Source organism: Ictidomys tridecemlineatus, chromosome 9, assembly GCF_052094955.1.
Source record: "Ictidomys tridecemlineatus isolate mIctTri1 chromosome 9, mIctTri1.hap1, whole genome shotgun sequence".
Taxonomy (NCBI): Eukaryota; Metazoa; Chordata; class Mammalia; order Rodentia; family Sciuridae; genus Ictidomys; species Ictidomys tridecemlineatus.
The window spans coordinates 52,522,593-52,538,878 of record NC_135485.1 but is presented as its reverse complement, the minus strand read 5'-3'; the positions used below and the strand labels follow the sequence as shown (position 1 = coordinate 52,538,878).

The 16,286-nt window shown below is 31.6% G+C and overlaps 1 protein-coding gene across 1 annotated transcript; it reads left to right on the top strand.

The window, feature by feature from the left end:
• Positions 1–123: 123 nt before the first annotated feature.
• Positions 124–8,105, top strand: LOC101959845 (beta-casein). Its single transcript, XM_040292153.2, has 8 exons — positions 124–219; positions 2,211–2,273; positions 3,034–3,060; positions 3,170–3,184; positions 4,352–4,396; positions 5,711–6,271; positions 7,055–7,093; positions 7,794–8,105. The coding sequence occupies exons 1-7, from the start codon at positions 124–126 to the stop codon at positions 7,058–7,060; spliced, it is 813 nt and encodes a 270-aa protein (XP_040148087.2). The 3' UTR covers positions 7,061–7,093; positions 7,794–8,105.
• The last annotated feature ends 8,181 nt before the right edge of the window (positions 8,106–16,286 follow it).

The following is a 16,286-nucleotide window of genomic DNA, read 5'->3' as shown; positions in this document are numbered from 1 at the left end:
CCTTTGTTACAATGCTCCCCAGAATTTCTGGGGACAGATACTGGACAGAAATCACTTTCTAATCATGCAAATTTCTTAGAATTGAAGCTCAATGTTGAATTCATTTCAAACCACAAAATTAGCATGTTATTAAATTCAGTATATATAGAGCTACAAAAGCAGATAGACCATCATCTACCCAGCTTCACCTTCACTTCCTATCCTCCACTTTGGAAAAAGGTAAGAAATTCAGCTATAAATTTTGAGTATACCTTCCTTATTATTTATTGCACACTAGGTTGTTCTTTGGAAAGAAATAAAGTAATTGAGTACAGTTTTGGAAATAAAGGTATTTAAGGTAGTGCTGAAGCTATTTTTAACATTTATTTTAGAAATGATGGAATGCCTAGAAAGACTATAATGGCTCTATAGGTTTCATGAGTCCAAGAAAATGTAATTCACACTAAGTGGATACATATTTTATGTATACATGTATATATACACACTTGTATATACACTAAAGATAGCATATATCTTTAATATAAGAATAGTTAATAGTATTGAGAGCCCATTAATGACTGGTTTCTTAATTAATTCTTCCAATTTGATTCAACATATCACAGCTGTAAAACCAAATATATTTAAATATATTATGAGGCAATGAATATTTATTGGGAAAGCTCTTGTCTAATAGTTTATAGAGTTAGCATATTGAGTCAAGAAATGAAGTTAGCGGTTTAGGAACATGCAATACTTTAAATATTTATAAACATCATTATAGAAGAAGAGCATAATCATCAAACTTGTCCAGTACCTTCAACTTCACAGTTTATCATCTAGCCTACCATATTTCGAAACAATATTAAAATAGTAAAATTAAAATAAGTAAGCTAAAAAGAAAGTGTCCTATTTTGCAAGAAAATGAATGAAAGAAAAGTAGCTTATATAATTTCAGTGAATAATAGAATTCTGACTTAAAAACCTGATATACAAAATATTGAGAATAAAATATATAAATGCAATGGGATACACTCTCCATACCATAGTCTATAATGGAGTATTACATACTTTTTTGAACTTTGACAATTGAAATTATTTTGAAATTTTTTTGAGACTTTAGGAAAGGTAAAATTAATTCAGAATTATATAAAATCTATTAGAAAAATATGAAAATATATTTTTGCACTGGAAGAATTATTTTCAGTCTTCAAATATTGGAGAGAATGTTTTGCAGACAATTAGAAACATTTATTTCATGAGCTGTTTTAGTTAAGATGTTTAGCTTAAAAATCTGAAAATAAAAACTGTTAAATTATATTATGACATAAAAATTGTTTTTTGGAATTCGTTATATGAAATACAAAAAAATCAAGCACAAAGGCCATTTAGTTTATTTGATAAATAATGTTAAGATTTATTTCATAAGAAGAGGTAGTGTTGGCATTGAGAGTGGGCAATAGAATTTGACCTTTGGATCAATCATCAATATATTAATGAGCACATTTTATACAAAAAGAGGTAAAATAATGTATTATCTCCAGTGTCCTGTGACACACAGGAGAAGATACATTAGATATGTAAGGATCAAGATTGCATAGTGAGTATGAATGAAGAAGAAACAAATCTATTTGCACAAGAATGCATCTATCTGAAGAGTGTAACAAAAACAAACAAACAAAACCTGCTACAATGAAAACAATAGTCTTATTGGACCTGAGAAGGTGTGATTAAACTAAATGTTAATGGCATTATTAAGTAGAAGAAAAATAAACATAAAAATTATTCAGCAGTAGAAATGAGTACTTCTCAGTAGAATTGAAGCTCTATCAAGTTTGCGATTTGCTCTATTCCCAGTACCTAGACAGTGTCTGGCAATTAAAGTGCTAAGTAAATATTTCATAGCAAATGAACAAATAAATCTTTCTGTAAATTTTATATATTTTTATACATTTAAAAACTCAAAATATAACACTCTGAGTGAACTTAAATATAAAAAGACTGGAGATCCATGAGCTAAAAAATCTGAATGGATTGAATTTAATATTTAGGTGTAGGAAGCCAAAGTAGATTTTTTACTAGTTCAATGATAGAATTTCCAATAGTATTTTTCCTTAAAAGGAAAGCATGGTATTATATTTTTTTTATTTTTTAAAGGAAAAGTAACTCTACCTAAATAACAAATTATATCTGATTGACTAATCTATTGCCATCTCTCATTTCCCCATTCACAGGACGTGGTAGCCATGAAGGTCCTTATCCTTGCCTGCCTTGTGGCTCTTGCTCTTGCAAGGGAGGTATGTACAGAGAAAATTCCTAAAAAACTAACATATAGGGGTTGATCTTCCTAATGTAGAAAATAATATCACTAATAATGTTAGCATAGAAATAATGGAATTTTCAGCTTTTTTGTTATTTTGTTTTGGTGTCTATGAAAATCATTCACTCTTATCTACTTTTTCAATTTTCCTGTGGGGTCTCAAACCTGGGACAAATGTTTTCTACTCCAACGTCCCCCTGTAGCTAAAGGAAAAGCAAACAAATACTTAGTAACAAAACAAGACAAAAAAAGAAAGAAAGAAAAAGAGCAAATAACTTGTAGAATTACACAATTTTATGCATGCATAAATTATATAAACATATCTTATTAAACTGTTCAAATATATACGTCTCTTGCAGTAGAGAAGTGGGTCAAATTCTTATTGAATTTATCCAAAGACTACCAGAGGACAGAATATAGGCAATAATCATAATCATAATCATAAGAATACTCATAATCATAACAAAAAGTATTTAATAGAAATTAAATTAACTACATTCTGTTATCCTTCCCAAATCTATTCTTAATTCAGGTGATAGAGAAATATACCAATTTATATTTACTAAATATGAAACATAATAAAAAGTTTACTTTTAATGTCTGTACAAAGACATGCAAATTTTAAAAAGCTTTCTCCAACTTTTTAAAAGAATGCTATATAAAGTGCATAGAAAGAGTAAATGTATAATAATGAATTATCTACAGACACTAACTGGACTTGTTACTTTTCTTTATAGAAGGAAGAACTCAGTGTATCCACTGAGGTAAGTTTTTTTTGAAAACATTTTTTCCATCCATAAAATAAAAACATTTTCTGATGATCTAGTAGATTTAATGCTGATCTTTTCTTTTTCTTTTTCTTTTTCTTTACAGACTTCAAGCAGTGAGGTAAGAATGATTTTCAGAGGCAATTTCCAATTGCAGAACTATAAAATCCTGTGCCTTGTATTGTGTTACATCACAGTAATTATGCTAATGTAGCCACATATGACATGCAAATTCTGATGTAAATTCCCTTTATATATGTTGAAAGACAGAAAAAAATTCCTGGAGAATTTAGTACTCTAGAACTTTCTAAGTGGGCTTCCTAATTGAAATTGTGTCACTGCCTCCCCATCCCATTTCCTATGGATCATACAGGTCTGTTGTCTGTCTTGAGCTTTCTCTACTCTGACCTCATTCACTTTTAACATTGATTGAGTGATTTCTGTGCATCAGACACTGATTAGGAGCTATGATACAAACTAAAGATTAGGACGTCAATGAGACCAAGAGCTTGCAGTGTAGTGGGTAAGCAAACATGTTTAGGACACATTTTTTTCTTAGAGTTGTCACTTTGATAAATAAAAGCCAGTGGGATTTGGTGAGAGCTTAATCTACTCAAGAGAGTCAGGTGGACATTTGTCCTTGCACCACTCTTGAAAATGTTGTCATCTGTTTAGTAAGTGGTGTTGACAATTTATATTGTCTCTTCACAAAGTCTTGAGAATTTTAGGGGGTGTATTGATTTCTTATAGTTTATTTGAAATTGAACACATTAACAAGTGAATTAATAATGACTAGTATAATGCACCAAGTGCTGTTTTGCTGTGTTTTCAATTAGTTTTTCCCCTCTTATAATCAGATGGTGTTTTAGACATCATTTGTTATCAGTAAAAGGACCATGATTGTAGAGAGAAATTAACATCTATTAGAAGCTTATTTTTGCACAATGATCAACAATTTTCTTTTCTCTCTTGACTATATTCATCCGACTTTTTTATATGACAGGCTTTTTTTTTGATATGAGAGGCTTCATAATATGATCTAAATATAAAAGATGCAGTCATTATCCTAACATAAAGACATTAGCAAGTGAAAGTGTCTCTATTAACCTATTGAAGCCTTTACTTTCTGATATATATTGAAAACTAAGAATTATTAATCAAAACTAAATCTGATTTTTAATTTTTTTATTTTTCTAAAGTAAAATATTCATATTTAACTGTACTTATTTTCATGATTTCCTGTTAGAATTTCATAGATTATGAAATTTAAATGCATGATTTCTTTTAGGAGAAGCTTGAGAAGGTTAAGCATGTGGAACTGCTGCAAAGACAGGTAAATTTTCATGACTTTGTTTCTAATATTATTATAATAAATAAAATAAACATAATCCATGAAAATATTCATAATGTATATGTTCAATTTAAGAATTGCAAAGTAAATGCCACGTACCTACCAATCAATATAAGAAATTAAACAATGGCAAAGTTAAATATATTTTCCATGTTATCAATGTGCTTTTTAAATGCATAATCAATTTCTAGAATAGAGATTAACTATCTAATGATAGTATTAATGTTATATCTGTTTAATAAATTCAAATTAGTAAAAACACCTCCAAACTGGGAACTATGATGTTATGATGATGAAACAGAATAAAGTCAACAAGTTGTAAGTCTGTTTCTCAGACATAACCTTGGCCACAAATTTCTTTGTATTTCATTTTCTTCATGTGTAGATGGAGAATATTGTTAAGAATATCTACCCAGATGTATTGATGAGCTGATTTGCCTTGAATATTCAATGATTTGACATTAAGATTTTGTCACTTGTACTACAATATTTATTGGCTGCATGATGACATTCTTAAGGATATTTCCATTAAAAATGAGAGAAGTGAGGTCCAGAAGAATTGAGTGCACACTGTGACCACATAATCCAGTTAATTAAGTAGCAGATCTTGCTTAAAAATCAAGAATTTTTTGAATAACAAAATTCTACAGTTAATACATTTACCTAACTGTAATATTTCCACTTCCTGTTTTATTATTAGAAGCTTTGGTTATCATACAAAATATTTTCTAAAACCAATTAAAATTTAAAAATAAATGCACTTTAAAGAGTCAATTATACTACCTTTTACCTAAAGAAGTAATGCTAGAATTTGGCCAGTGTTAAATGAGTCCCTGAATCTAGCCATAAATAAGGACTGACTTTTCATAAAAAGAAAGTGAAAATAAATACACAAGTTGTCCTTCTAAGTCTTTAAAAATTGATGTCTCTTCATTATATGAAAATAATTTGGTGTGTTGCTAGCATATTTAGGTTGAAAAGTCAGCGCTCTATAAAGAACAAAGCACATAAATTACAACTATCCTGATTACTAAGGAAAAGGTAAAAAATCCAAGAAAATTCCTAAATATTGATTTCAGTTTGGACCACAGATCTACCCCAAATTCGAGGAGTTTAAGAAGAAATCTCTTAAGGAACATTTTACCCATTTTCTTTACATGAGCCAAAATGATTTCTTAAGTGACATAAGTGAAAATCTTTCTTTTATTGTCTTCACTCAATTGTAGTTTTCCCATAGATTGTAAATGACAGTTATGGTTAAATCATGGACTGAAAGATTCTTCTTCTTTTTTTCAGGATAAAAGCCAAGAAAAAATCCACCCCATTGCCCAGCCACAACTTCCTTATGCTCAGCTCATGCCTTACACCCTCCTTCCCCAGAACGTCCTGACTCTCTCTCAGCTGCCTATGATGCTGTCTCTCCTTCAGCCTGAGATAGCAGAAGTCCCCAAAACTAAAGAGACCATTCTTTCTAAGCTTAAGCTCATGCCCTTCCTGAAATCACCAACAGAGCTAACCTCATTTGTCCCTCAAATCCCACATCTCACTGACCTCCAAAACCAGCACCTCCTTCTGCCTCAGCTTCAGCCTGTGGTGCCCCAGATCCCCCAGATCCCCCAGGTCCCCCAGATCCCCCAGGTCCCCCAGGCTTTTCCTCAGATTCCCATAGTTCTTCCTCAGCCCCAGGCGCCTATCCCTCAATCCAAAATCACACCTGTTCCCCAGCAAGTAGTGCCCATTCCCCAGAGAGACATGCCTGTCCAAGCCTTTCTGGAATACCAAGATCTTCTGTTCCAGCCTACTCGCCCACTCTACCCTGTGACTAACCCACTTGTCCCAGTTTCCAACCCTGTTACTGTAAGTCCATACTTACTTACTTTGCCATTTCTCTCCTGATGTATATATGATGGTAGAATAAGTTGAGGGAAGTTCTAGAATATGCACTTCTAGAGAATGAAAGAACAAAGATATAAAGTTATAATTTAGATCAGTGATTCTCTACAATAGAATCACCTAGAGCCACCCTCTCACAATTCCAATGCCTAGGCATACCCACATAGAGTCTGCTTAAGTTGTTCTGATTGTCTAAGTAGAATAGACTGTGTTGAAAGAAAAGATTGCAGGGATTCTGAATCAATTTGTCTGTTAAGAAATTCAATATCTTTTTTTTTCTTTTTTGGCAGTTCTAGGGACAGAACCTCAGAGGCACTATAGCACTAAGATGCATCCATAGACTTTTCATTTATTTATTTTTCTTTTGAGACAAGTTTTTGCTAACTTACTGAGGTTCGTCTTGAACTTGCTCTTGTCCTGTATCAGCCTCCCAGGTCACTGGAAGTGAAGGCATGTTCTATCACATGCAAATAAGAATTCTGATTTAAAGAGCATTAAGACTTACCAAAATCAAAATTAAAATTGATAGTTTGATTGAGGTTGGCAAAATAAAGCTAATTATTTTCAATGTTTTCCTCATGGACATGCATTCCCAATATGCCGTAGATCATGCCTTATTTCTGCCATCTGTACATGAGGGGAAAAGTTTGAGATGCTTATTTAATTGTTTAGAACATTCTTAAGGCAATTGTTTTTGTCAAAAGATAAGTGATATATTTATTTATTCATTATTTGTTTACTTTCAAGGTCTAAGAAGATTTCAAAGTTAGCGGCTCCTTATTTTTGGTAAGTTTGAAAAGTTTGGAGATTATCCAATTCATTTTATAGTTGATTATTTTTTCTATTTCATTCTCCTACAGATAGTGAAAAATTCTATCAACATGTTAACTTACTTACTAATTATCATTTTGTTTTCAACTGTTTACTCTTATCCACTGACCTGAAACATGAAAAATTTCAAAAAAATTTTAATTTTCCTTATGTGTTATTGATAGATTTGACTGACTTGTTTTCAAGGGTCTATATCCTGAGATTTGATTACCATCATATTTAAGAAAACCATAAAATAGATTTTCTTTCACTTTTATGTAAATATATTTGAGCTTTTATTAAAGGAAAACTTCCATTGTTATTCCAGGTTCATAAACTTTGTATTTAGTTTGCTTAAAACTCTCTGTTTCTTTTAATTCACAAGTCAAAATAAAATTATTGGTCTAGGTATGTGTGTTAAAAAGGGGAGATAAAATTCTGTTTGAGATTCTTAGATACAAAGCATTTTGTGATCATGATAGCTTAGACATCTTATTAAAACATTCCTAGTGAGCTTATATTTGATCTGATCCAAACTTTGTGTGCCTCCATGGAAAGGTTCAATGAAATGCATAATTTCTTTTTTTTAAAATTAGTCACACTAATACAAATGGGGAAAAGTAAACAGCTTTATCATATGACAGAATTAATTCTATATTTGTTCTCTATTCCACAGAATTGACTGAGACTGGAAACAAGACATCTTTTCTTTGTATCATGCTACCAAATATATATTTTTGAATGGAACTACCTGGAAAAAATGAAACTGTATTCTTTTTATTTTATGCATTTTATGTCATTGGTTTAGTTTGAATTAGACTCATGAACTCTTTGCAATTTCCAAATTGTAAGTTCAATGTTGAGTTGGAAATACTCTAAACATGTCAAAAATGTATATAAGAATAGTTTCTGGGATTGGATTTACCAATATGTCTTCAAGAACCTATTTCCTTTCCAGTCATTTCAATAAATTGATCCTTTAGGCATATTTAAGTTGTCTTGTTTTTATTATAATCTTCCATACCTTATATGTCTTTAATGTTAACTTTAGGCTATTAGTGGTGTTCAAATAATTATTGGATAATGTTTTGAATTTGATTTGAATATCTTGAATTGATTATTAAAGGATCTGAAAAGAGGAGGAAAATGTAGGATGATGCATTCCCCACTTGTTCTTATAAAGTCTTGATTTATACCTATTTTCCATATGTAGTTATTATATCTGTACCTTTCACTCTCAAAAGCATTCATCATTAGGTGATAAATTTTGTCATCACCCTAAAAAAAGTGCTTCAAATGTAAAATGTTTTCAAACTCCATCACATGGTAGCTATTGATGTTGTGGAGAAGTACTCAGTTTCAGAACTTTAAAATACTCGGTGCAAAGGACTTAAAGTTTTCATAAACACACTAGTAACAGATTACACTGCATAGTGGATGATGGGTATACTTTGTGGCTCCACAATGCTGACACCACTAACACTATCAACACTATCAAACAGGAACACTAGCAAACAAGTGTTCTTTCATAATCAGATGAGCTGGTTTACATGGCGTAAATTTCCAGAGAAGTAACTCTGGAGTAATCATTTTATGTGATGAACTCTCTTTCTTTACCAGCTCCTTCTCTTATACATTTGATTCCATTCTCCTAAATTTGTGCAATGACTCATTTCTGAAAACAATTTCATCTTCCTATCTCCCCAATGTTTTCATTTCCTTATTACAGCATAAGCATATTGCAAATGCTATTTATGCTGTAATACTGCCATCTTCAAAGATAACAATTTGTCTTTAACACTGAGCCTCCAATTCTTTAGGTTCTGTTTTCATAATCTCATTTATTCTCTTAAATTACATCCCCCTTTGAAACAACTGTGTTTCAAAGTTACCAACAATTTTCATCTTGCTCATTTGTGTTCATTTTATTCAATCCACCAATAGAATTTGGTATAGCTGATCATCTCTTCCCTGAAATATTATATGTGTCTTCATTTGAAGCCTTTAATATTATAAACCCTTGTTTTCTCTCTTAACTCTCTGGGATAGACTTTCTCCTAGACCTTTGAGAGTGAACATGAACTTCCAGCCTTCCACTTCTCAATCTTCCTCTTTCATTTCCCTCTTTTCCAAAGCTTCAAGGCTTTGGAGTAATCTGGATATTAGCCTTACCCAGGCTGAACTTGTTCAGTTTCTCAACTTAAAATATATCTTTAGGCTGAGGGCTTTCAAATACATATCTCCCACTTAGGTCTTTTGTAAGCTCCAAACTCATGCACTAACTGCCTTCCTATCTCCACACCTAAGTATCTGATTAATATCTCGATAACTGGCATAGAAAATCACAACTCTTCACTGTGTCCATTTCCCACTTGCTCTTCCCTAAATCTTTTCCATCAAAAACTGGCCCTACAATCTACTCTGACATACAAACTAAAAACTTAGAAGTCATTGTGCTGTCCTTTCTTTTCTTCAATCCTTATACTGGGTTATATCACTTACACAACTAAATTCTGGTCCTTCTGGGACCTCAGAATATGAACTTATTTGGAAAGCAGTTCGTTGCAGATATAATTAAGTAAGATGAGATCATATTAAAGTAGAAGGGACCCTTAATTCAGTGTGACTGTTAACCTTATGAAGAGAGGAGAAGACAGAGACAAAATGAGAAAGAATATTATGTGCAATAGAGGCAGAAATTGGAGTGATGCACCTATCTCCAAGGAATGCCAGATGTTGCTGGCAATACCAGAAGTTAAGGGAAGGGCATGGGATAGATTTTCTCCTAGACCTTTTAGAGTAAACATGAGCTTCCAACCTCCAGAATAGTGAAAAAAATGAATTTCTATTATTTGAAGCCATTTTGTTTGTGGTACTTTGTTACTGCCTTCACATTCACTTTATCACTATGTCTCAACTAGGAAATGTGTATTGACCTTTCCAAAGTTTCACTCGTCCAAAATTAATATTTATATGGATTCTTCATTATCTTCTATTTCTCTACTGCTAAAATGGCTTCCTAAATGAATTACAATCACCCCTCTTTCTTACCCAGCAATCAGAATAAAATTTTGTTATAAAAGTTTGCAGTGATAGCTCATGATAATTTTGTGTCATGATCTAGTGGTTAATTATGTTGAACTTCTTTTTATATGTTTATTTGCCAAGTATATATCATCTTAGGTTAAAAACTTTGATTTTGGCTTTTGACCATTTTTAATAGATTTTTTTTAATGTTGAGTTTTTAGCTCTTTTAATGTATTCTAGATGTCTTTTTTTCAAATGTATGGTTTACAGATATGTTTTCAAAGCCAGTGATTTGTCTTTTCATTCTCTTACAGCATATTTTTAATTTTGAAAAGTTGAATTTATCAAATTCCCTCTTACCATGAGTTTTGGTTCAAAGGATTCTGCCTATTATTCCCTCATGAAGACTTTCTTCTGTTTGTCTACAAGTTTTATGTCAATCCATCTTAAGTTAATCATTGTATAAGTTATAAGGTTTAGATTGAGGCTTATGCTTTTGCCTCTGGAAGTCCAATTGCTCCAACACCATTTGTTGATAAGTCTGTCTCCATTCTGTTGAGTTTGTTTTTCATCTTTTCAAAATTATATTGTGTACATTTATATGGGTCTATATCTAGATTCTTCATCATTTCCATTGATGTATGTGACTATGCCTCTACTTGTGACATGTTATCTTCATTATTATGAAGATAAATAAATAAATCTTCACATTTGGAAGAATGATTGCTCCAATATTTCTTTCTTTGAAAATTCCTTTGGCTAGTCAAGGGACTTTCCTTTTCCAATGTTAATTTTAGAACAAGTTTGTTTACGCCCATGGAAAAAAAATGAAATTGTACCAAATATAAACATCAATCTAGAAATAGTTGGTATCTTATTATATTGAATCTTTTAACTCATGAACCCAGTAGTCTATTTAATCATTTAGATGTTTCTAGATTTCTTCCATTAGTGTTTTGTAATTTCACATATAGATACTATACTTGTTTTAAGATTTATACTTAAGTATTTCTTCTTCTTCAGAGTAGTTACAAATTTTGTTGTTGTTTTTTAAATTTTGATTGTTGATATTTTATCTTACAAACTTACCAAATTCACTTATTAGTTCAATAATAGTTTCATAGATTCCTTAGAGTCTTCTATCTAGACAATCATCTTTTCTATAAATAGAGGTAATTTATAAAACTTATATTTATTTTTCTCAGCTTTTCAAGCTGTCTAAAACTTCTAGTGCTCTATTACTAAATGAGTTGTGAGAGTAGACACCCTTGTCTATTCCCAAACTTAGAGGATAAATCTTCACTATTTCACCATTAAGTTTGATGTTAGTTGTAGGTTTTTATATAGATGTTCGTCATGGGAATACGGAAGTTTCTCTTTATTCCTAATTTGCAGAAATGAAATATGGTAACACAAATGCTGGTGATAATGCAGAGAAAGTGAATCACAGATGTGTGGTTGGAGGGAATGTTAAAGAATATATACAGTCTGAAAAACATTTGTAGATACTGAGGAATGCTATTGCCATTCAATTCAACAATTATACAAATGGACAATTTTCCCAGATAAATGAAAACTTTCCTATGGAAATTTGTATGCACCTATCCACCATACCTTTATTCAGAGTAGTCCTAAACTAGGAAGTACCCAGAGGTACTTCAATGGATCAGTTGTTGAACAAATTATCCATACCATAGGATACCACTTGACATAAAAAGAAATGAACTATTTATAAATATAACCTGGAAGAATCTCAAGGAAATTATGCTAAGAAAGCCAATCTCATAAGATACACATAACATATTTCCATGTATTTGCAAACACATGTCTTCATAATTGTTGAGAATCTATTATTATTTCAAAATAAAATAATAAAAAGAATTAACAATACTTTCTTATCAAGTTCATTACTAAGATTTTTAGTGTTATTTGCAATGTAATGGTATGCGTATTTGAAATTGAGAGGTAAGGGTCAATTTTCTTAAATATAAGTAATAAATGTAAGAAATAAATAGAAAAGAAGATTTTCTCACAACTTATTTTCAGATGGATTTTTATCTCACAAAATGTAGACTGGATGATTTTAACCAATCCTTAGGGTAATAGAAATGGGAAAATATGAATTAAATGTTTAAAAATATCTTTTGAAAAACTTTGGAGATCTAGCAAGACAGAAAATATTTATAAGACCAAGATCCAAGAGAAGAAGTAAACCTCCCCCCAAAGAAGTTCAGGATGGATATCTTTATTAAAATAAAGGTTTTGGTAAGTACTAGAGCAAAACTAAGAGGCTGGATGTCAAGTCTCCCAAGGATGAAGGGTACTTGTAAAACTCTCAGGATTTTTGTTGAGTCACTGAAGAAGTATGTTTAGAGTAAACTTGAACCCAAAATAGATCACTTTCATTGAAACTCAGTTTTGAACCTTATCATCTTTGAGTTAAATTGAGTGGATTAAGATGTCATTTTGGATATCCCTATGGATATATTAAGTTTCAATGCTTCCACAAAAATTAGTGCAAAGTAGACAACAAATTAAGAATGGTAAAATAATATAATTTCTAGAAGATGACATTGGAAAATATATCATTTTGGTTTAAAATATTAATTATTGTTCTTCATTAAAAATGTCTGTTCATCACAAGAAGCCCTTAAAAGGATGAGAAGACAAACCAGAGACAGGGAGAAGATATTAGCCACAACTCCAGCCATGCAATATATTATATAAAATATACACAGAACCCCAAGTCAGTAAGAAAGATAACCATTATAATAGTTTATAGGCTAATCCAATAGTATGAGCTAGTCCTATAGGGGTTTTCTGGATTTATCACCAGACTTACATTCTGTTGAAATAAGTTAGTCTGCTTAAGTCTTTATGCTTTTAGTAATTTCATCAAAAAAAAGAGAGGATATCCTGATGGCCATTAAATGTATGAAAATATGTTCAATATCACCAGTTCACAGAAAAATAAAATTACAGCTACTATATAATACCAAGACCACCAGATGGGCTAAAATGAAAAGAATTGGCAATATCAAAAAAAAAAAAGCAATGCAAAATCAAACACATCTGTGAGTGTAGGCATGCGCACGCACACACATGCACATACACGCATTCACACAGAAAAATGCTTGGCAACTACTGAATGTAAACGTAAGTAGGCACAAATATCTTGGATACACGTCAGTCTTTGTTAAAAATAAACATCTGCATATCTTGTGAATAGTTCTATTCTTCGATATAAGTTGTTAAAGAAAAAAATCAATGAAACTTGTTAGTAAAGGAAGACTTTGTTCAGAATTATTACAGGTATAGTATCACATAATGGGATTGTGCAGAGAAGGAGAGAGATTGGGCTTCAATTCCAAATACAGGACACATACTGATAGAATTTTAAGAACTATTTCAACATGACAAGGTATGTTTTCGTTCTTTGACAATGATCCAGTGGATTAAAAAGTAGTCGAAGGCTTGGAGAAAAAAATGTTGAAAACCAACCTATGTCCCTAGCAATTAAAATGACATCAGAATTCACAGCTTTGGTAGATCTCCTGTGAAACTAAGGAAAGTGGGATCCCAATCATTAAGTCTAGCCTACTGGAAGATATGAAAGTATTAGAGAATATCTAACCCCCAGAATTGCTTCTGAAATTCTTCCCATTGCGCTTCTTTTCATGATGAAATCATATTATTTTGTTTATTTTCTTTGATGACTAACTTAATTTTCCATTTCACACTGTTGCTTCACTGTAACAAGTTTTCAATCTAGATGTATATTCTAAGTAGTAATTTAAAAACTCAATAGAATTCTTCATTTAATTTACAGCAGAGGATACATAGATTGGTGTCATATGAGCTGAATATAGCCAATGAATTTCAGGTTTTTTGAGGAAAAAGAGGCTACATATGTTTTTTTTTTCTTCCATATTTTGGCTACATATGGAATTTAAAAAAAATTCACCATATGTAAAAATTGAGAGATTTTATATGCCAATACACGTTTCTAATTTCTCCCATAAGTCCCATTTTGTTTTTTGTAGGTGTAGATGGACAACATGCCTTTATTTTATCTATTTTATTATGTGGTGCTGAGAACTGTACCCATTGCCTCACATATTCTAGGCAAATGTTCTCCCACTGAGCTACAGGCTCAGGTCCTGTAAATCTTTTTAAATCACATAGAGTATAAACTATTTATAATAAATTCCCAGCTTAAATGTTTATAGAAACTAATCTAATGTTTATATTGTTTTCCTGATGTATGAAATAACGAGGGAGAAAAAGATAATAAATAATTAATGTATTTTCTATTATATTAAAGCAATAAATTAAAAGCACACTACATTTCTGGGGAAATTATGATGAATGTTAAAGAGAACAGATGAAATGGTTGTGAATCATCTCATAATATTATTCTATTTCCAATTGCTTCTCAGAGAATAACAAAAGATCATGTAAGTTTAATGAGGCAGCGATACATATTAAAGGTAATATTTTAAATGTGGTAATTTTCAGTTATATTCTTGGTACTTGCTTTACAGATAGTAATCTCATAAATTCATTGTCTTCATTCTTATAAAAATAAAGAAAAAATTGAATAAAATAGTGCCAGAAACTAAATTGTTTTTGTCTTACAAATAGAAGCCTCCTCTTCATTGAACATTTTCAAAGGAAAGTCTACTCTAGTCTTACACTGTAATTTAGTTTGCAGAAAGCACGACTTTCTTAGCATCCCATGGTTAATCATGCATCTATAAAGTTTATGACTTCATTCCTATAGGATTCATGAAAGTACCAAATACCATAAGTGCCTTGGAAAATAACAAGATGCAGAACCTGAGAGACACATTTTATATAGACACAAGGAAATTCCTCCTCCATTAATTTTCTGCAGGTTCGATATTCTGAGTAAAACATCTCCAGATTGAAAAGCAAATTGTTTCTCTTTGTAAGAGAAAAATCAAGAAACCCAACACTCAATTTTTTTATCTTAAGGCAAAAACATATATTTAGGTATTTTATATCTATTTGGTAGTATGAGGGAGCCCCTGAAAAGCTCATGTGTTAGGTAATCCAGGAAAGTTCAGAGGCAAAATGATTAGTTTATGAGATGTGTGACCTAATAAGTGGATTAATCCATTTGATGGATTAATAATTTTAATGTATTACCAAGTAATATACCTGGAGGAAGTAAGGCACTGGAACATGCCTTTGAGGATTATATATTGCTCCTGTGCTTTATGCTTTCTGACTTTCTGCTTCCTGGCTTCCAATATCTCAACAGATATCCTACACAATGCTCTTCTGCCATGATGTTCTGTCTCAATTCAGGCCCAAAGCAAAGAAGTCAGTCCACCATGGACTGAACTTCTGAAGCCATGAGCCCCAATAAACTTTTTATCCTCTGAGATGTTCTTGTCAGGTAATTTGGTCACAATGACAAACAGCTGACTAACACAGATGCTGAACAGCTGGAAATTATATAAATTATCTAAGTTATAGTGAAAGAGTCTTTGTCACGAATATACTGTGATCTGGTAGATCCAGTAGCTCATTAAAATTTCAGGACAGGCTGGTTATGTGGGTAACTTAGTGTAAGGTACATATTACCTGGGAATTTGATGATATGAGAGCAACTAACAAAATTGCCATTTTGAGAAATAGCTCCTTGTTGGTAGCACTGAACAGTTTACCACAGAAACCAGCTTACTATTTTTTTTTTAGTTGCCCTATTTGAAAGCGTCTATCTCTCTAGCCATACACTTAGATTTAATCAAGTTGATTTGACACAGTAAACTTAGATGGCATAAATAAATTGCATAACCTGGTTGTTCAAATGACCAGTTTGCCAAAACTGCCACAGTGCTACTCCTTTCTGCAACTGTAACTATGTCCATATGAGAGATACTTTATAAAAGTTGTCATTAAATGAAATATCTTGGACCTAGTTTACAAATGCCTTTCATAATACTCCAGCATGAGTCAGAGGTGAATATTTTTTAAAATATTCATTAAATATGATTGAGAGTGTTATAAATATCAGCAAAAACAAAATGTCACACACGCATGAAGATTCTTGACAGAATTATAAAAATTCTTGCTGAAAGGAATAATGACAGAAAACATGGATTGTGCCTTA

What these genes read in the sequence shown, in the direction of transcription:
- LOC101959845 (XM_040292153.2), top strand. Translation starts at nt 124, where the DNA reads ATGTTATTAAATTCAGTATATATAGAGCTACAAAAGCAGATAGACCAT. An exon ending in ATCCTCCACTTTGGAAAAAG is followed by an intron (nt 220 to 2,210) that starts GTAAGAAATTCA and finishes CCCCATTCACAG; the next exon opens with GACGTGGTAGCCATGAAGGT. An exon ending in CTCTTGCTCTTGCAAGGGAG is followed by an intron (nt 2,274 to 3,033) that starts GTATGTACAGAG and finishes TTTTCTTTATAG; the next exon opens with AAGGAAGAACTCAGTGTATC.